Source organism: Styela clava, chromosome 8, assembly GCF_964204865.1.
Source record: "Styela clava chromosome 8, kaStyClav1.hap1.2, whole genome shotgun sequence".
Lineage (NCBI taxonomy): Eukaryota > Metazoa > Chordata > Ascidiacea > Stolidobranchia > Styelidae > Styela > Styela clava.
Genome location: NC_135257.1, coordinates 14,516,064 through 14,539,209, shown reverse-complemented (window position 1 = coordinate 14,539,209; position 23,146 = coordinate 14,516,064). Strand labels below are relative to the sequence as shown.

At 33.5% G+C, this 23,146-nt stretch overlaps 1 protein-coding gene across 4 annotated transcripts in view; it reads left to right on the top strand.

Annotated features, from left to right (window-relative positions):
* Positions 1–23,146, top strand: part of LOC120345501 (focal adhesion kinase 1-like) — a 105,164-nt gene that overhangs the window by 5,549 nt on the left and 76,469 nt on the right. For 3 of the 4 annotated variants that reach the window (XM_078114941.1, XM_078114942.1, XM_078114940.1), the window contains exons 5-13: positions 168–689; positions 1,565–1,653; positions 2,047–2,213; positions 4,013–4,097; positions 6,877–6,946; positions 7,534–7,648; positions 8,062–8,151; positions 9,278–9,505; positions 10,809–10,956. In XM_078114941.1, coding sequence (XP_077971067.1) covers positions 168–689; positions 1,565–1,653; positions 2,047–2,213; positions 4,013–4,097; positions 6,877–6,946; positions 7,534–7,648; positions 8,062–8,151; positions 9,278–9,505; positions 10,809–10,956 — 1,514 coding nt within the window. The remainder of the gene's footprint in view (positions 1–167; positions 690–1,564; positions 1,654–2,046; positions 2,214–4,012; positions 4,098–6,876; positions 6,947–7,533; positions 7,649–8,061; positions 8,152–9,277; positions 9,506–10,808; positions 10,957–23,146) is intronic. The other variant, XM_078114943.1, reaches the window with a different exon arrangement.

Here is a 23,146-nt window from a genome sequence, read left to right as displayed (position 1 = left end):
ATGTATTAAACTTAAATGAAAAAGGGGATATTTGGTGATATCTTGGCTATTATATTTCTCATATTTGCCAACTTTAATGTTAGTTCACGCATGTATATTATTGAATTTTGATTGTTCGTCTCTCACTGACAAATCACAATTACTAACATGTTTGACTAATATAACAGTATACGTGAAAAAGTTTTGAGCAAGCAGTCACACGAACAGTCTGAAAAGAAGAAATTTGGTCGACCACGATCACCAAGAAATAAAACTCACATCGGAATCAGCTTTGATCCCCTTCACCCTTTTCGCACCAGTGACCCCCTTCAAGATGTCGGTCTTCATCATATCCCAGCAATAAGTAAAAAAGCATCATCAAATAACTCATCAGGCCGATCTTCCCCATCATTTTTTGGTTTTGTGAGGAAGCGTAATAAAAGTAACTCTCAACGTTCCCCCTCACCTCAGCCTCAACTAAAAAGCCCCACTCAAGATACAGTTGACTCAGAGAAACTTCATAAAGGTCTTGTGGCACAAAAACGTAAAGATTACGAAGATACTCTGAAAAGGAGTCAAAAAAGGCCCCAAAGTTCCTCGTTTTCTTTAGTTGAGTTGTTGGAAAAAGAGCAGATTAGTATAAATCAACCTGATTATGAAGACGGTTACCAAGGCCTTGTAAACAGGTCTCGCACAGCTTTTGAAAAAGGGTATGTATATGGAATAAAAGCAAAATTCAAAATATGGTTTCAATATGGAAAGTGTCATTTAGGAAAAATAATTTTTTTTTAAATATTCACTGAATGGAGACCACATTTTTTTGGGGCAAAATTAGCTCTATCATATATTATACTAAACTTAACAACACAACTAATGATGTATTGCTGTTAAGCGTTTTTCTTGTTTGTTATAGTATGCCAAAAAATTGCACAATAGCAGAAACGGTCTTTACTGAGAGTCTGAGAAAATAAAAATTTGTCCAAAATAAAAATTTGTCCAAAAATCTTTGGATTAGTAAAATAAATTGCTTCTTTATGGTCTTATGTTTTGATATTTGACAACTGATTTGCATTTCCTGACAATTAACAGCACAAGAATTCTATATACATTTTATTATTTTTAATTTCATGACTAATTTGGTGACTAATTGTTTTCAGTCTTGTAAAATCTAATATTCTGCACTGTGAATTAATTACTTAAATAACATTATGATTTATAAATTGTTTTTGTTTGAACGTTTGGTGTGATGTGCTTATGTAATTACAATGTAACTAATTTGAGATTGGTAGTGATTATAATAAGTTTGAGAATGACTAGAAAAGTGTTTTAGTCTTTGATTGACTTGATTTTGAGAATTTATGTTAATTATTGTTTTATTAATCATTTAGTTAGGATTGAGAGTTATATATTTTACATTTTGAGTAAATATAGCACAACTGGTTCGAATCGCTGAGAAATTACATTGTTTTGCTAACATCACTTATGCTTTTTTTTATCTTCAACATGAATATACCTGATGGGTAATTGGGTATCTTGTACATTATTGAACGACTGTTAAAAATTGGTAATTATTTGTTATATTTAGTCCGAGGTCACCTGTTGCACAGAGAAGATTTCCAGCGGAAAGTAATATCAAGAGAATCAATTCAGCTCGTCCTCATTTTGGAGCAAGTCGTAAGTGTTGTTCTCCCTATATTTTTATTCTTCTATATTTCAAGGTCGGCTAATATGTATTATTGGTTGTGCTCAGGGATTTTCATATCCCATTAATCCGATAGAAATGTGTCTTAGTTCAATTGAAAATATTTTGAAACTGGTTGAGACACATTAAAAGCAAAATTGGGTATTTTTGAATATCACATCACAAGTCTTTGAAATGGGGCCCACGTATCTTGAAAGTTTGAGAACCATTGACTTAGGACATTCATAGGGCTTTATGGCGTGGTAGTCCGTACCATAATTTACTAAATGTCAGTTCCAGTCAGAAAGTGACTTTTTTATACACTAATTTTTGTTTAAAATATAATCTATATTTTCCACTAAATATTTGTAATGAACATATTACAGGTGATCTACAACAGCCAAGTCCTCGCAATCCACCTAGAAAAGACGGTGGTGAACATCCATCTATAGAAGAGGAAAGTTATATATATGCCACAGTAAATAAACCAAGGACTCCGAGTAGCTCCTCTTCAACTGGATTTCATAGTCCTGCATTTTCACCTAGCGTCGATGTAAGACCAGTTATATGTTTAATATATTTCTTACAGTTAGTACTGGTTATTGAAAGCTACTAAAGTTCATCTGAAGGTTACATTTTTATTATAAATGCAGACATCTCTGCCTATTGCGTCAAGTATTGATCAAGAAATGTAGACATAGCCAAGCATTCCAAGACTGGTTAGACAATATACAGACTTTCCTTATGTACACATTTTTTTTATTTTTTAATTTATTCCTGTTGTGATTGAGTACATGCGATATTTGTACTATAATATATAATTAATTTCAATTCACTTTTTGCGAAATTTCGCAAAAATTTTGTTAAGAAATTTGATGGGATTTTGAATGTCTAATAAGAGCAATATCTTAATTGCAATACTCTTGAACATTTTAAAATTTAAAAATACTTTCATGATGCCCTGCATTTATATATCTTTTACCAATAAAATTCTGAGTTGGTTGTTTTTGTGACGAATCAAAACTGCACATAAAAAATGTTACTGAAATCTATATTTCAGTATTCCAAATATATTCCTCTCTCTCAAAATATTGCAAACATTACATGGTGGAAGTTGCATAGTGCAAACCATACTATATCAATCTTGGTATCCATTTTGACACTTGACAGAAAAGTTAATAAAATGAGAATGCCCGAGGCCAATATTGTTTTCGAAATGCAATGCAACAAATGACTTAATAAATCATATTGGACATCACTACAGTTGCAAAATGTTTTTTTTTTGCTTACATCATTTTGCACACGATTTGTGTGATATAGACAGAGGTGCTGCTGATGAAAGTTTTCAAAGTTTATTGTTGTTCTTGTAAGGTCTATAGTACTGAGGTAATGTTTGCTGTTCAAATACTTTTTCATATCCCATTTTATTGGGCTGTGTGAAAAAACATGCTTTAGTAAACAAAATTAATTTTTTTAGTATCAGATTTTCATTTACATGACTCCTGCAATTTGTCCAGTGATTGTCTTATAATGCAGTCTCTCATGTTTGTAGAGATAATCGTTTGAAAGTGGACAATGCTGATCTAGCTTGTCCAATTTGTTACCCTGTTCTTTATATGATTCTTGGAAAGTGTCAAACTCGAATTATGTCGTATGACAAATGTTACTTTTGAATTTGAATTTTTTTTCAAAGTATCTTCATCTTTGATTGCCATACTATTACTTGTTACTACTAGTTACTATTACATTACATTAGTCTTATTATATTAACCCCTATGTTCCTGAACATGAGTCATTAAAATGCTAGCTCGATAATTGAGCATAACAATATACTGAATTAGATATATATTGAAACTGTCGATGAAGTCATACTTGGTATTTTTCTGTGTTCCGATACTTCAGATGATTTCATTCTCCAGAGAAACACTATGAGATAAAATTTATGTGACTCATTTACATATTGCATATTGATGTCTAAATAATTGTTGAGACTTCAACAATCACGAAATACTGAAACAGATTTCTGGTATTCAATGAAATTGGCATAATGTATTGTGTCAGTGTTGTGACATGTTCCCATTTTTTTCATCTCTTTTTGTCCCTGTGGTTGATGAGTTACCGGAATTGTGGGACCACTTGATTTACTTTCTAAATATGTCATTAAAGACTTTGGATATGGTCATGAGAAACATTTACAAAAGTTACATGTGAATCACAGACTGGGGAAATATGAACAAGGAGTAATTTTCCATAATTAGCAACTTCTCTGCAGATTCATAGCCACAGAATGATTTTATTAATGTATCATGGAATGCCATTACCTTATATTTTTACATTGTTTTATATTTTCAGCAAATTGATGATCCCTACTATCTGCCAAATGATTGCATGAAACTTCGTTCTGATAGTTCTCCAGCACATATCAGCCATACTCCAGGTATCAGTCATCTCTTAGCAATATACTAATGCTTTATATATTATATGCCTGAAGAGACAGATACACTCGAAAGTATTTTAACTTTCATATGCTATAAGGCAGGAACTTTTTATTAAACTAATTCGAACCAATTCAGACTAATTTGGCTTTGGAATTAAATCCTTCATTATTTCAAGTTTAAGCTTATTGATAAAATCCTCATTTAGCGCCTAAAGTTGAGAAGATCTGTTTTTATTTATATATGTCATATATTAATAATATCAATTAGAAAAATTCTTACAAGAATTTGCATAGGATTTTAGCTGACAACATAGAACAAGTTTCAAAAATTTCCAAATTTGTGGACACACTATGCTGTGCTCTCAAGATATGATATCCTATATTGTGTGCCTGTGGTCAATACCATCAATAATTTTGGTTGGTTGTATTTGTCCATCCACCTCGCATTCATGCCGGCATATTTTTCGAATCGAATTTGTGTGTCTACATTATTTAATATTACTATTTAAACGCCCTGGGTTATTTGTCCAAAGCTAATCGTTAACCAAGCAATCTAAAGATGGATATTTAGATGGCCGTGTTGTTTAGCTATAGCAGCATATGTTTTTATTTGTAGATAGATTTTAGATCTCTACGTATGTGCACAGCATTAGTAATGCTAAATTATCACAGATATCAGTTTAGATTTCCGTTTTTTCAGTAGTATTTCATATTAATTAAGTTCTGTGAAGTTTTCAGATACATCGGAAAAATGACATAGTTATTGAGGATTCTATAATCATTTTGCTTGGAGGGTTAAATCGATATGACAAGGGAAAAAAGGGAGTTTAATATAAAATAAAATCAGCTGTTTATAGGAAATCCATAGGTAAGGTGCAAAGGAATGCATTCTGATTTACAGCAGACAGATCTCTTTAGTTTTGACGATATATTGATTTTTCTTATCATTGAGTGTAACATTGAGTGGGTTGTCTTTCCAGAAGCCAGTCTACTTGCTAAGTCTTAGAATAATTATTGTTTTTAGCTTTAAGATGAAGATAAATAGGCCATTGAAATTTGTCTACTTCTTCCTTGTAAAACTTGTGACAGGCATTTCGTAAAAAAAAATATAATTTGGCTTCTGTGATTTTTATAAAGAAAGACATTTGACTCAAATGTTCAGCTGTTTTTGCGATTTGCCACATATTGTGTGATCTGTCACTAAGGCGTTCCTGAATTGTGATCTAGGCTGAAGCTCGAATTTTTAAATAAAAATAGTTATGAGAACATAAAGGAAACATGAATATTTATCCTGGTTCCACATATCTAATATTAACAATGTACTAGAACAGTGGAGTTCTCAAACGGTGGGCCTTAGATTTGATCTTGTCCGCCTCTTTTTGGATATTCACATTTCTTTATATTTTAGAGCAGAGGTGGGCAAGGTTTTTAAACCAGGGGCCAAAAATTTTGCTCACTCAGATTGGCGGGCCATGTGAGTGTGACGTAAAAAGTTACATTGTATGAACAATATTTACAGTGTTACAAAGCAAAGGTGGAAATCAATAAGCCTCGTGCCAAAACTAAATCTGACCGCAATCTCAACAGATTCTTTGAGCTATTTTAGCTGAAACATCAAAATTTGATTTCAGTTTGGTTGTGGCAGCATCAGGCTGGCCTGATTGGATTAACCAACTGGTCAGATTTGGCCTGCGGGCCATACTTTGCCCATGTCTGGTTTGAAGATTGTGCTTCCTTTCACATATTTTCAATGTGATTTTTGAATAAAACGTACCTCGCTTTAACTATGTGTTATTTGTAGCTTATTGTTAGCTTATTTCTTTAAAATGGGGCGCGGCCCAAAAAGTTTGAGAACCACTGTACTAGAATATCATTATTGATCATGTTTTTGAAATCTAATTTTTCCTAAAAACTAAGAACTGAAGTTGGATATCTAGGTTCATTAGAGATCTGACTCAACACCTAACTTTCACAAATCACAGTTTTAGAGGAAGTGAAACTAGGTTGTTATAGTCAAAACACTTCCATTTTATATTTTCATTGTTATGGAGATAGATTTCGACAGCATTTATTAATATTATGCTGTATAGTGATGCCTCGGTAGTTGAACATAATTCGTTCGTGATTAGTGTTCGACTACCAATTTGTTCGAGTACCAAAGCTTTTTTCGTTAAAGGAAACAATGGTAATCATTTTAATCTGTTCTTACGCATTCCAAAATACCCAAAAACTTAATTATAAGTGTACCTAAACAACAATCCTTTTAACATGTACATAAGAAACATTTAACATATTAAACATAAAATATAAACTATTTTGTATCATTCACTCTACCTTTGAGCATTGATGGCATACAGGAGGAAAATAAATCAAGAAAATTTACTTAATCACAAAAATTTCTCAACACTTGTTATCCCGCTAACATTTTGACCTGAACTGATGCTTGTTAAATTGTCGAGAGGCAGTAGAGATGTGCGGTTCAGGTGGCGACATCTAACACAGCTGCATGCTCTGCTCTGGTGTTGGGCTCCGAGTTTCTGTTCGAGTGCCACAGCATTTTTGACTCAAATTTTTTAGTTGACTATCAAATTGTTCGGGTGTCGAGTCGTTCGACTACCGAGGTATTACGGCATTTATAATGTAAATCTTTCTGATTAATTTTTATAATTTAATTCATAAATTGTGTAACATGTTGATTATTTATAATCACTGATATTTCAAAAAGTTGATCCTAAAAATGGCATTCAGTTTCCTCTAATTTACCGTTTTTATTTTTCAGATCGTGGTAATAGTTTTGATTCAGAAGAAACTGATCCTTATACTTACTACAAACCTGTAGACTCCGTTGAGTAAGTTTATTTATTTGAATCTCTATTTTTTTCATATGAGCAAATGTCTCACTAGAACTGGTCTTTGTTGTCTTAACAATAGGCATTAAATCATCTTCATTAGCTGTTGCCAATAATAAAAAAATAAGGCCTGTAATGGCCTAGTTGTTAATGCTTTCGGCTTATCTATGTAGAGTAGATAAAGCACAGTTCAAATGGTAAATCTTTGAAAAATCTCATTGTAATACTTCTTGGAGATAACTTTTGCTTATATTCAATATCAAATATATGAACAATTATCTGCCAACATGAATTACTTGCTAAGAGTTCGAAATTAGCTTGTCATATCAGCTTTGATTACTCTGCATGGATTCGCAGGTACGAATCTTGTGGGAGATAATCATGTGCGGAAGGATCGCTGGACTTTACACCACTGTATGGTGGTTCGTGTAACTGCTGGTTGATTAGGGCTTCCTCCACCATCAAGTCCATGTTGCAGAAACAAATAACTGGCTAACTAATATCATTCCTGGCGTGGACTGGTAATCAGCAATAGGCCATGGTACGCCCATATGATTAAATATGAAATTGGTATTATTTTATTGCAGTAATACTAACCAGTTGGATCAAGCTGATAAATTTGCCATAGGATTGGAAGAAGAACTACAAGACCAAACTGACATTTTGAATTTACATGAGCAGTTTTTTAAAACCTACGAGAAGGTGAAAATATGGATATTTGTTTTATGTACTTTCGTTTGAGTTATCAATGGTACAGTTGCCTTATTTTCGTTTCAATTTTCATTGCCAACATATATATTATGATGCGGTATGTTCTTCCTGAATGAAAAGTTAGTTATAGAAATTTGATTTGAGTTTGCTCATAAAAGCTTACCAAATTAAGTAAACTTGTTTAAGCCAAGCTAAATTCAATGTGCCATGTGGGAAGTTCATATAGCTCAAATTTTGAAAAAAAGAAAAAAAGAAAGCTGGTCCTGAGCATGATAAATTTTCATCCATTTACAGTGAGTATACCAACCACTCACCAACCAGTCAAAAAAATTCTATGTGCAAGGTTTTCCCAAGAATTAATGAACTTTTTGAAGTTGATTCGATGTCGATTTTTTCTTTCTCAGAGCTTAAGAGAATCAGAAGAAGCAGAAGAATTATTGAATAAGAAAGACACAAAGTTGAAAGCTAAACATTCTTTTTTGAGGAAGATAAAAGTATGTATACTTTCGTGATCTAATTTTTGTATTTACTCAAAAACATATGTATCTGAAGTAGGGCTGGGAATTTCAGGGAAAACACTTCAACCGTTCACCGGTAAAATTAACCGATTTACCGCAGCGTAACGTTTTACATAATAATTTACAGTTTTAGCTTGTATCGCTCAAAATTATTCACGAAACTTCAAATAATTTTCACATTTATTAGGTCCCCACCAATACAGTTAGCGATATTCTTCTGAATCAAACGCCACAGGAGATAAATTTGCTATGACGTGATCATTTTTGAAAGAATTGTACATTATAAAGATGATTTGTACCTGAGATGTCAGTTAACGGTTAAAATAAATCGTAACCGTTAACCATCTGAAATCAGTTTACCGGTTAACCATTCCCAGCCCTAATCTGAAGCGCAGCATATGCATTTAACACACTTTTTATAACTGGACACAAATTGGAACCTATGGATCGATTTGCAAAATGGTTGGTTGTGTTTTTTCTCATTGAGATTGTTGTTGCTGCTGTGCGAAAAATTGCATTTTCATAGACAGTATATCTTCGCATATAAGCCCACCCGCTAAAAACGACCCTAAAACAGCACATATAAGCCGACCCTACAAATCGTACGCTCTTATCGTGAGAACTTGGTTCGAGTTGTAGCTGTTGGAATTAGGTTTGCATAATGTCATTTCGTTTGAGTGCGTTCAGAGTTTTGTGCTTATAACTGAATTTTTAGTGCGATCATAGTATAAGAGTATATACTGTAACTTTTTTTTGAGTTTTAAACTCTGCTTATATACGAGGATATATGGTAACTAACTTCCTTTTTCCATAACTAATGATCTAATCAATATCAAATGCACTACATGAAGATGGAAAAAGTGGCTAGAAGACTATTTTTTACAATTTTCTATTTCCTATGGGGCATGATATTTCACCCAAATTTTGCTGTTTTTTTTTATAATAGGCAGACACACCTTCATATGACATTTAGTACGATTTTTTTCAACATTTGGGTGAAATCCTGTGAATATTGCAGGGGTCACATGAATGCAATGGCCATATTTTTTACCACTACCCTCTTATTCATTTCATATTTATAAATATTTTTTCCTTTTCTCAGGGAACCTTAACCCATCAACCACCCTCAGTTGCAACTTCACCTCCGGTCTCATCACTCAGACCAGAATCACCACAACTCACTCAGCCCAAGTCACCTAGACCCCATCAGAGACACTCACCTTCGCCACCCCCCATAACAAAAACAGCAGCTTCACCGGTTCATAGAGGACAGGTATCTACCAATTTAACAAGAAATCTTAGTGCTCGGGAACCTAATCAAGCAAAGCAGGTAAAATACCGTTTTTTTCAATTGTGAATGTTCTTGTGTAAATAACCTGAACATGAAAATAGGGTTTCTTCTTTTGTCTTAGGCTTAACCCGATTCCAATACTGACTTCAATAATTGTCATCAGCTCCCGCAAAATTTCAATTTCAGCTTCTTTCGCTTCAGTTGAAAATTTAACTTCTCAGAAGTAAAGCTTCTTTCCCTCCCATCCTAAAACCAGCCATACATAGAAAGCCATATTCTTACTCCAAGGTTTAGTTTTCTCATTGCAAATTTCAATAAATGTGTATGATAAAAGCTCGATGAAATTTCTGCCTCTGGGTGGCATTAGAGTAGCATTATTTCTTTGCTTATTGATTCTTGTTTCTTGACTAGTCAGTGATATAACTTGCAGAAACAATATATTTATAGGTGATTCTAACTCTTCAATGTTTAGGAAAAAAGGTTAGAAAATCCACATTTGTTTGCATATTTCTGTTCAATACACAGTTAGAAATAATATCTCAAAATTCAACACTATTATTTTTGTAAGCTTATGGGATTGTCAAATATTTGACTTGTGTCTAAATGTTAATGTCAAAATGGTCAGAAAAATAGATAAATGCTATTTGAAAAGAATAATTGTGTAATTCACACTTGTCTTTTAATATAATAATAATTTGATATGCCTTATTTTCCTTATATTAAATCTGGTAAATAAAATAATAATAATTTTTTGACTTCTGATTCCCTGAAAAAATCAGTGTGATTACCGGTATAATTAAATTCAACTAATGAAATAAAATCTTTGGTTCGACAATTCGTACTGTTCTTTTCAGAAATAAGAGGGTGTTCATAATCATTGATAATACGAAACCTATATTCGTAACCTAACCACTATTTGTTTGAGTAAAATATTGTAATCAACTATGAAATTCCGGGGTGGAATACAATCTTTATTCTATGTGTCAAAAATATTTCGATTATTAGAACAATGCCCTACTTATGGTATCCTCATCAACCCATTTGCAACCCATTTCTCTGTATCATAGATGCTATTTCTTATAGGTTGAAGCGCTTTTTACACCCTTAACAATCTCGAAAACCCAGGTTTTTTCAGCCCCGGCCAGACCCGCCAGCTGTTCTACATATAAATTTATGAATTTCAGACCCCCCCCTTTTAAAAAATCCGTCCTACGTCCCTGATAAGGCACAATGTATTGTACGTGTACAGGATAGACTGTACCATGGTAAAGTCATTAAGTCAATCTATTTTGAATAGTGTATCCTAGCTATAGCTTCTTGTAAAAGTTTCACTGATTTCCAGGATTCTTTACGAAGAATTCAGAGTGAAAAACTCACTCCTGAGAACGCAAGAAAAGCCAGACAGGGCCGAACACCACCTCGTTCTAGCAATCCTGAACCGGTTTATTCTGTGCTTGACAAAAGTAGAAAAAGATCGCCTGGCTCACAAAGTAAGAATATTACATTAATCCTTTTTATGGTCATGTTTGTTTAACGCAGTGGTTTTCAACCAACGTTCTGCAACACCTTAGGGCTCCACAGATTTTCATTTCAATCTGGAAGTCTATATTATTTTGTGTATATTGCTCAAGTATAATCAAAATAGCTGTCTGGTTTGTCGCTATCATTAAACTTGCTACACTTCCAATTTCATTTTGCCTGTATTAGATTTGCTTATTATAAAATTTATAGTTTTTACAAATTACAATGCTTCTTAGTATGGATGGATTTGTGAAAATTTCTAAATTAGATGCAGATGAATATATTTTAATTTTTTTTTTATTAATCAAAGGATATTGGGGTTTCACTTCACCAATAAAAAAAAATAGATTTTACCAGGGCTGGGGGTGGGTTAGAAATAACAATCGCTCCGGCTCCAGTTCCAGAGCTCTATTTTTCATCCCTAGAGCCATGAACAGCTTCGGTTTCAGCTCCATACCATCAATGTTTTCTGGTATTAACACTACAATGAAACATAAGCCTAAGCTGTGAAATCTATTTTTAAAGTTTTAGACATACAAATTCAACTTGAAATTAACAGGTTACCAGTAAAACGTGTACCAGGTTAGGGTTCAGGTTGAGCGACATCCCGGTGCGCATACTTCGGGAGCACCAAAAATTGTATGGTTAAGAGGAGCTGGAGCCACTAAAATTTCTGGCAGCTCCATCTCCCGATCCAGCTCCATCTGGTATAGTAAGCTTGGTTTCAGTTCTGGCCTCCAGCTCCACTGAAATATCACAGCTCGTTTTTCCAAGCTCAGACTCCAGCTCTCTAGCCCTAAATTTTACAATGACTAATTCAGGTGGATTTTACAGAGTTTGGTGTCATGGTCATGTGATGTGACTTTGTAAAAGCAGATTAAATCCGAAGCACTTTGATACTCTTGTCTTAGAACATTATGTAACTGCAGGAGGTGTAAAGCTTGTAATTGTGATGAGGGGCTTTTCCTTGAGGAAAAATAGGAATTTCTAATGTATATACAAGTATTAAATTCACTTAAAATCTTAAAAGTGATTAAAATTTGCCTCACCTTTGCTGTGAAACGGCATAAAAAAGGGAGGGGTATATGAAAACCTTACACGACAATTCTATTAGGGCTAGGCAGATAATTGAACTTTTAAACTACATTGTACGAAAATCTAAATTTGTTAGGTCTTCGACAATCCACATAATATGCAACCTTATGATGATCATTGAAGAAAGCAATGCACCAGTTGTACATGACAAAGTCTGTTTTACCCAGTAATAAAAATGAACCCAACATCCAACATGCTTTCTTATTTCTTAGAAAATTCTCAATATACCGTCTGCCAGTTGTTCATTTGATTTTCCAAGAAACGATCACGACAGCGCAATATTATTACCCCGATGGTATTTGCTTTACGCTTGGTATATCACACATTTGAAATAAAAGAATTTACATAATGTTATTATTAATGCCACCGAAATTACATTTATTTTTATTTAGATAATTGGTTATTTCTGAAAGTAGTGATGTTCTAGCATGGGATGTAGATAATTTGTGCTTCAAATGGGGATTTAAATTTAATCACACTTGATCGATATTAGTCTCCAAGACGTTACAGTGCAAGACATTTGTTGGAATTGAAATGTCGAATTCTCTACATATTTCTGTTATTGAAATATCAAAAAGACATTTGATATTCACATAACAGGGTAGCGTATTGTTTTTCCATTGAGTCGAGCACGAGCCGTTCTTCGGTATTGATTTCGATATAAAAGTGTTAAGCTATCGCAGTGCATTGGAGTTTGGCTCTTGGATTGTTTTTATTTACCGTAATCGTGATACTATTGGATTAAGAATTTTTATATGAGTCAGATTATAAAATTTCATCTGGAACTTGAAGAAAGATTTTAGTTGTGTATAGTTGAGTGAGGCAGTCATTGGCTGGATTGATGGCGAGTCTGGGAAACCCTTCAAATTAAAGTTAGCAGAATATCGATCGGCAGTATGTAATTTCATTAATAGAATATCACTTTCGTCTTGGTTTGAACTTCTTCCTTATTGATAAATGTGCCGACACACGGTGTGTTCAGTTGGTGATATTTAAACGTAATTTATCGACTTGATTGCTGTTTAATTGTGTTCGAATTTGCGATATAACACCCAACTGTTACGTTCCTCACGCAGACGACATCTTGTAGGTTTACTCAAATACAATATACCGACAATTTGTAGTGTGATTCATCGATAAATCAAACTTAGTATGGGTCTAGTTTATAGTATGAGTTGAGATAAGGTTCGAATTTTCAATTATGGGCGTAATTTTATAGGGAGTATTTGTGCGTTGGGAGCGAGGAAGGGAGTGTAGTTGCTTGTGTATTATTTACCACACGAATTGTGCAATTTCGATGATATGTTTAATATTCAGTTCGTTTTATTTGGGACGACTATGGTAACGTAAGACGAGACTGGAGATTTGTAGACGTGTGTTGGCAAAATGGAAGTGGCAGTTTCTAGTGTGGACAACGTTGAGATACTAATTTCTCTACCTTGTCGTTTAATAGTCGGTGGGTAATTCCAGGAGATTTTTGACATAGCAGCATTCAATCAGGGTTTGGTCTCGATTGATACGGGATACTGCTAACTCAGACCTCACAACGTACAACTTTCCGAATATAATATCAAGATTTATTCATTTATTGTAAAATCTCGTCTGATCGACTAAGTATCGGTTTGTCCCGGGCTGGTCGGGTAATGAAAATTGGCATATTTTAAAAATTTATTATGTTATGTTTATCGCGGGAAGTGGACTTTACACTGGCCTTGTATTATTCAACTGTTATACGTTCTAGTAAACTCTCAGCTTAATTTTTACGTATAATACATCAATGTATGCCTATAATATCCCGATTAACAATCCGAAAATAGAAAATATGGTCGTTTAATTATAGGATGTGTGGATATTTCAGAGATAATTTGTGAATACTTGGCGCCGTTTTGAATAAAATATTAATAAACTGCTTTTATGGTGGCATCATACATGCGGGAACAGCGTTCTATCTACTAAATTTTTACCAGGAAACGTAAACAAGTACAGCGTGAAAAACTGGTTTTTGGTTTTAAAGGTGCTGTGTATGAGTAGTGAAAAACTTTCCTATTAAATGAATTTTGTGAATTTTAAATGAATAAGCTCTGAATTTTGTGTAATGTGTTTTGTGTAGCTAGCAATAGGTATGCAGCAAAATGAATGTTATTTTTTGTATCTATATTTTTTATTGGAATTCCAATATTTTTCTCAGGTAATATATAATGCAATTCTATATAGCGAAGTTTCAATTTAAGTATTGCCGAGGTACCTTAACTAGGTTAGGTTAGAAAACAGCCTTCAATTCAGAACAATGGCAATTGTAGATTCAAGAGAAAGACAATTATCAAAAACAAATCATTGGTCCTTACTTAAGGTGATTTAGTATTATATATTATATACTTTTGTATACTGTAAATTTTCAAACCCAACTACCGCAATTGCAAAATGTAACTTCTATTTTGCAAGCAAATGTATCGTTTTACGTTTGCCCAATTTAGAGTCTTTGATATTCGACACTTTTAACTTAGGAACAATTCTGTCTGCTATCACATTTTACAACCTTGTTCATTTTGGAATTTTTTTTTTCATTTTGTTCGAACGTATACTGTTATAAACTTGCAGCACAATTACTTGCATTTTGTATAAATACGATAATGAACGCGAATTTAAACCAGCTTGCTGCCAAGTAGAGATGTGGGTCTTTAATGAAGAGTAGCGCCTCACATATCGTGGCTGATTATTGACTGCTTAATATGCCTTGTAATGAGCGAATGACGTGAATAGCGTCGAATATTTTTTTTTTCAAATTTTACATTATATATACGCATTGTAATTTATCTGCGAAAACTGCAAAATCTGCGATAAACGGGAGCAATATTTATTTTATCGAAGCATAATTTTCGAATTCAGTTTAAGCCAAATTTTGCCAAATCCATTTCAAATTAATAGAGCGAATCGTAGAGTCATTGCTTCCAAGATAGTCCAGTTTATGATCACAACTTTTTTGCTAACATTTTAGAACTTAATTTTACTCTTCTGACATTGAAATAACCTTCACCCTGTTTGGTGTTTGAAGAACCGCCAACTTTATTCAGGTTAATAGACCGTGATCCTGCGGCGAAACTGGGCTTGACTTAGAAGAAATAGTTGATCTTAAAACTTGTAAAATGGTTTAAACGGAGCATAACGAAAAACAACAAACACTAATTTGTACATTTGCTGTGACGCGTGCCTTCGAAGGCGTATACTTGTTGGAGTTACTAGTAGTCATGTTTGTCTTCAAAAGAACACAAAATTTCGACTAAAATTAGAGTAGTTTTTTCGAAAAATATGACAATTTGTGATTTTACAAATTGATTTGATAGTTGTTATTGTTAGTTTACAAAATTACGATTTTTTTTAACAAAATGGATACCCAGGGAAAATGTGTTGATGACTTCCCCGAAATATTTGACATTCGTCTGCGATTATAAGAAAGAAATACGATCGCCCCCACCGGAATTGAATGTCATCATCGCGATGGAATTTCGCTTTCTGCGATATTGACAGTCAGATATGTTAGTAGCAGGGGATATCCATATGTGAAATATCAAGTATTCTGAAATTCTGGACAAATCGCGATTTTACTGAATAAATAGAAAATTTTACCCCAAAAACCTGATTTACATAATCAATATCCATAATGAGAACTTGTTGAATGTAGACGAATATCTTTAAGTTTAATTTTTTAAATTCAGTTGTATATTCGTAGTAGTGTTGACTGCATATAGTTTACCCAGAAATATTAGTCCGTTATATGATAATGTCATATTGTAGTAAGATTTATTTATATCATAAAAATTATAATACAGTATTTTTTTAACTCAATGTCTGACGTTTTTTTGAAATTTCTGTCCGGCCAATTGACGCTTTCATTACACTTACTTTAATTTAAATTTTTTAAATTCAGTTGTATATTCGTAGTAGTGTTGACTGCATATAGTTTACCCAGAAATATTTGTCCGTTATATGATAATGTCATATTGTAGTAAGATTTATTTATATCATAAAAATTATAATACAGTATTTTTTTAACTCAATGTCTGACGTTTTTTTGAAATTTCTGTCCGACCAATTGACGCTTTCATTACACTTTATCGTTTACAATTTATTTTTGCTGACGAAGTAAATTTCGTATTGTTCTCGTGTGAATATGGCTGAATTGTAATCAGTACTGATAATAAAATATTTCGCTTAGATTGCCAAACTTATACCAACTCTGTAACCGGCGGCATTTTAATATACAGTAACATTTATTTTCATGTTTCAATCCCATTTTGCTTTCGCAGTCGTAGTGAATGTGATAGTTTTCACGATTCTAGATTTCATCCAATGAATTGAAGAAGGGTCTGATTTAGATTTCCTCATTGCTGGCTTAAATTGGTTATATTTTTCTTGTTACCACATTCAAACACGTTGAAATTACATTAAATTTAACTATTAGTTTTCCATGGTGTCCGCGTGAATCGAGACGAGTACAAAACTCTCATTATTAAATGTACTTGTAGTTAAACCGCATTCGTCGAGGGATCAATATACACCCAGTATTAAGCAGCTCATTTGAAATTAGTATTCGAAATCCTCTTGATAACGGATTATCTCTATGTAGTAGCACCATGTCAATGTGAGGCATATGGTTGATAGAGACACACTTATATGTTGTGAATTAAAGCGGCTTTTATTGGATTTTAAAATTCGAAGATAGCAATTCTGGAATTAGAATGATTGTTAGTGATGACGTAATTTTGAAGTTACGAAATAGTTGCAATGATTGATATAGGCTATTTCTATATCTAAATGAAAAGTTTTACGGGTGTAACAAATCGGCGTATTCTAGAAGTGTTATATTAGCAAGTCACTGTTGAGATAAGTCAATGTTAAGTGCAATATCTTGATTATAAATGCTATACGTAATACTTTTGCTACCTAGAAGGGCAGTACTTTCAGTGCTTCTCTTTGTAACGTATTTTATTCTATAAACACAGCCATGGTAATATCGACGAATTGAGTTTAAACGAATCTGGAAATTATGTTTTATTGATTGTATTGTGTTAAAAGATGTCATTTTCAAGATTTCAAAATTAATCAAAAGTTTTTATAACTTTAGAGGTGAAATTATTAATTAGATGAGTAAAATTTGGCATATCGTTATTATGCACCAAAATTCATCCATTTAAGATATTGCAACCTATATATTATTTTGACATTTAAAAATGTAAATCAATGTTGATGTGGTGTTACTTTTGCATATATATGCAGGTAGGCTCTGTTCAGGTGACTAACTACATGCAAATGCTTCAACAAAGTCCCTGTAGAACATTAAATTGACCACCTTAACAAAATAGGCCACAGGGGATTGCAGTTCACCAGGTCATTCTGATTATGTTTTTAGTTTTGCTACTGTTTTCTGACCTTCATGCAATCTGCGTCATATTATCACGTGACCAATAAACTGCTTGTTTATTGATAAATAGCTGTAAGCAATCTATTACCATCATAACATCGTCGCACTAGCAGAGGGTAAATAATAAATCAAGACGCGACGTCGCCATTCTACAGCTGCGCATACCATATTAGTATGTCAAGTGCAAGCCGTACGTCGAGCATGTCAGAATTAGCAAGAGTGTTCTTTCTTGAATTTTTTATTATTTTAGGAATATTCTAAGAGTGCTTTGAATGCTTTTCAGCGTCTAATTTAGGTAATATTCTTTGAGCTTCTGTTTGGAAGGAAATTAGAGCTGCTCGAAAACGTAGAAACTTTGTTGAATTGTAGAAATTTTTATGCGAATAGTTTTTGCCCTATGGAGAATTCCACTGCAACCTCAAGTTGTCTGCTGCTTTTAAAAATTCCTACTTTTCCTAACCCGTTGGCGACGCCGCACTTGACTTCTTGGTTGTACATAAACTTATTTTAAAAGGAAAGTTGAGTGAACATCAAACAAAACTTCTTTTCTGTAAACACGTAATTAATCGTATCGGCCTATCTTTATAAACCATAGCAGAAAATCTCAAAACATTGCAAAAGGATTAGGACATCATTAATCTGTTCCTGGTATGCGTTAGCTTGAAAACAGTTTCACGACTTAATCTCTCTAAAATAGTCTTTAAATGGGAATTTCAATTTGAATTTTTTATGGAATAACGAATTTGCTTCAGCTGCGATCCATTCACTATTCTTGATGAAAATCACAAACAGATCGATTATGCGGGTGGGAATATATTTTGTACAGCCTGGCCATTTTAAAATCCTAAAGTTGGAAAGCGTTTGGAATTATTATGTGCTACTTAAAATCGTTTTTTCCGGAATTAGGGGAAAATAGCGGAAATTAGAATAATTGATCAATATCAAGATAATATAGTCTAATAATTCTTCCGACTGGCGGAAATGACATATGGAATTGATAATGAGAACTTATGGGAATAAGAACTATTATACTTTACGTGTTTTATTGGATTAGCTTTAACGGAAACGAGTATTTTACTCTTTGATAAACGAATAGTAATTTTTCTATTTCGACTGTTCAAACTCAAACATTGTGAACGAAATCGTATATTAGCCAAATTTTTCTCCTTCAAAAAATAAACCAATTTCATTATCCAAATGACGAATATTGGGAAAAGTGTAAAGGAGATTTTCTAAATCTTCGAACATTTTCTTCAATAATACATGTCTCATTACTCCATGTCTTCATCTTAGCGTCTTGCACTACACATTATTATTGACAAATTTACTTATTTGGTAATATTACGTTTTGACCAATAAATTTTTTAATTACTCATCGTCTGAACATGATTTTCTTCAGCCTAAATGACAACTGATAATGAATAACACGCTGTTATGATTAGTACACAATCTTACGACATTAGTTGTGTGTGAACATTTTCTGATTGTATATCATAGTAATTTATCACACTAGCCTGAGCTTTATGAAAATATAAGACTGTAAACAGTAGTTCTCAGAACGCGATTTAAATTCAAATTCAAAAAAGGGGATTTTACATCAAGAGTACACATCGCCAAGTTCAACAGTCGTTGTCACGTCGTAAACGTGAAAATACCATAAAATATTAATGGGTTTCGTCTTTACGATCTGAGGAGAATTACATTGGAATTGATTCAATTATTCTTTTCCGTACTGTAAAAAATGTGCAACAAATCAATTAGTATTTCATCGTAAGTGTGTATATTTAAGACCAAATAAAAAGTATCTTTTGCCAAACATGTGCCATAGATAAAATGCGCCTTCTCGGCACGCTTCATCAATGGTACATGTTTGGTTGTGCATGAATCAATAATACCCAAACGCCATTTGGTTTTATACTTAAATGTAAATGAATTCGGGTATTTTTCTTGACTTTTTAACGGTATTATAACACGTGCGACCTTTTTTATTCATTTATGTCTATTTACTGAAATTAATAAAATATATTTTCAACACACATCACAATGTGTATGCAAATATATTATAAGTAATTGGATAGATGGATGGGTGATGTCCGTTCTAAATTGAAACAAAATGGGTAATTGATGTTCACACGACCATCTTCTAATGACAATATTTTTTGTAATTGATAACCCGGTATAAGTTCATCGTTGTTTACAATTTAATTCATTTTAGTATGATGTAAAACGAACGGTGTCAAAGTGTGAAAATATAACGAACACATTTGAGTATTGATGCCCAAATTTGACATAACTGATCATATAAGTTTCTGGTTTAAAATGAAAATTTGTTCGCGCCACTTGTTTTTTAACCAACAATTTTTGTCGAACCTGTAGTCACATAGCGCAGGATTAACTTTCCCAATTTATTTGAATGTATTTCATATTGAAGATAATTACGATATTTTATGCGTTCGAGGTATCAGATTGCTTGTTCATTCATGTTATAAAGCTGGCACGGGCAAACTATGGCCCGCGGGCCAAATTCGGCTCGTAGGGTAAATCAATCTGGCCCACCTGGTGCTGCCACAACCAAATTGAAACTAAATGTTGATGTTTTAGCTAAAACATAGCTCAATGAATTTGTTGAGATTGTTTTCCCCTCTTGCTTTTGTAACACTGTAAATATTGTTCACAAAATGTAACTTTCCACGTCACACTTGCATGGCCCAACAGTCTAGGTGGACAAAAACCTTGTCCCCCTAGATATAGTGTTTTAAACAAGCGATTACCCGGAATATTGAATCGATTTTTTTTGTTTGTTCGAATTGAAAATTAACGAAAAATCATCGATTTGACAGCGAATTGAAAATTGAACAAAAAAGCATCGATTTGACAGATTACGTCATTGTTTTCGACGCTTGTGTTTTTCTCGAGATGCAATATATTTTCCATCACAGTTTGACGATATTTATTAATTATGCATAGCTCTGTGGCTACCGGTCCCTCAACCGTCTGTCCTATATTAGGCTCAACATACGGGAATACTCAGTCTATTAGTCGCCTTACTGAACCTATTCGTGAACGCAAATTTGTCTGAAAATTATAAGGGACTCAGTGTTTTGGTAGGAGGTGAAATATTTGAAAGTAGTAAACTGGCTTGTGTTTATACGGTTTATCACGCGACGTTGTCATTTGTCAATGACTTTGACTCTAGTCCAACACATCTTCCAATATGTAGTTTTGGCTTAATTGCAGTTGAAGGTAATAGAAATCTGTTGCCACTAGGACTGCCCTAGTTACTGCATTGTGAGCAGTACTTTTCTGTCGGGTTGAATTTGGAACAACAACCTTAGACTAGAACGTAGTGTGAGGAAGCATGTGAATTTTTATTCTTCTGAAATATTTAAATTTGTATTTGAATTGAATTAATTCTATGGTAATAATACTGTGTCCGTACGAAAATCACACCAAATCTATAACGCTCATTGATTTGTGAAAAGTTATGCCCGGTTATAGTAGCGCACTGTGAGATTCTAAGTATGCTACTTTTAGGGACTGCTACTCAGTAAATCTGTATATATTCTTCCGAAATTCTGGTAAAGAAACGTAGAAAATGTAACGTAGAAAAACCCATAGTATGAGATAGATACCGGTAGTTTATTAATCGTCACAAATTTAATCAATTTTCAATTTTTTTTTTGTAAAACAAGCAATATTAATATTGAATACAAAGTTATTACACTGATTCCTGCTTCTGTATTACGGGAATATCAAGGATATATATACGCTTGTTATTTCTAAATATCGGAATTTCCTGTTGAATGGGAAAAGGTCCACGAGGGAGGGAAAATCGTCCTTGCGTTTGTGTTTGTCACTGGTGCACAATACATATGCGTCCAATGCCAGCGCTGGAACGGGTCGCGAGCTTGCGTGTCAGCTCACCCGCTGCCGGCTTGAGACGATCGTTGAGTACGAGAAAGCGAAAGATACCTGAGAAAACAAGATGGGGAGGTGAGTAGATTGTGTTTTTCAATGATTTTTAGCGAATGGTATTTTTTCAATGATACTTGCATTTTGCATACGTCTGTCACTTTTTTTAGTCCTTATTGTTCTTCGTTTCTGTTTCCGACGTATTTATCATATTAACAATTTTTGTCGTCTCCAAATGCCGATGGTCATGATTGGTAAATTGGTGCTATCGGAAAAATAACGATATCCAGTTTTTGCTATAAAGAACTAACGGCGCTCCAGAAGTAGTGTGTGTACCAATATGGAGGTAACTAATTTTGTTCGCCTACTTCACATCAAGTTGTGTGAAGGAACTGATTACTACGGGCAGGGGGTATAAGTACTTGGCCAACACAGACAGTTCCAGAACTCGTAATAGAACTAAAATGCGGGAAATCGGAATAAAATTATGGCCTAACCTCAACCTGGCACACATATAACGGGAGTAGCAAACCAACCTATCGTCGCCTCCTTTCTAAAACCACTCTCTTGAAATACTCAACCTATTTCCTGGAAATGTTCAATATTATGCCCTACTCCCAGTTGTACCAACCCTGCTAAATCAAGGTCAATAATACAGTCATTCTATAAAATTGTGATATTTCTTTTTTGAACTGAAACTGGCTATATGTTAATAGTGGAGTTTATTTGTACACAGCACAACGTGTTGTCACTGGTATTTGGCCAGGCATTTTTTATTTTGGTATTAATTAATGCGAGTCATCGTAATGTTTTTTTTCATAACACAAACGATTTATATTTAGTTTTTTCTTTCTTAATCTATTGAAAAAAATGTTTAGACTGCTTGTCACGTCTTTTGACACTTTTCATTTGGCGACTCCTTTTCTGAAACGTGATCGGAATTAAATGCGTGATTAAACGACGTAATACAATGTGGACTGCCGGATCGATATCAAAACTGGCATAGGTGACAGCACAACGTAAAGTTAGCCTAGTTAAACGGTGCTTTTGCGTCGTATAAAGTCAGCCAATATGTCTGTTTTCCATGTCAAATGGTATAGAAGAAGTGATAGGTATCAGGTTTTTGTCTGGGTATTAGTTTGAGTAGTTAAAAATGACGTGTCTAATTTTGGTTCTTATAGTCACTTTTGGCGCGAGAGTAGATCTTATTTGATTCAATTTTTATGTCACCGCTATTTTGATATATTCAATGCACCTGTGTTGGTGAAGTTGTCGTCATCTTTGTTCTCTTTTTTATATCTTTAATATAGTGGTTATTTCCTTTCTTTCTTTGCTCTCTGCAATATATTCACTTATCGGATTTAAATTGACATCGAAATGAAATGTTCGAAATCTCGAGTGGTGTAATATAACGTTACAATATAATTCTAATTTATTCGGGAATTTTTTGTATCTACTTTTAAAAATTCTTGCTGAAATACTTTGAAAACTGTTTGAAAAATTTGCATCCAATCGTTCATCATTTTTTTTGTTTTTCAAAATTTCCCCATCAACACGAGCCTTTGTATTTAAATTTCTCAATTTCTACGTTTATTAATATTTGTTGGTTTGCTCATCGTGTTTTGGAATGAAGATTTTCATGGTAAATTTGCGGGTAGTGCATTTGAGACTGATGTCACTTTAAGCACATCTTGATCGCGGGTACATTATAACGAATAACATGTTTTTGTGTG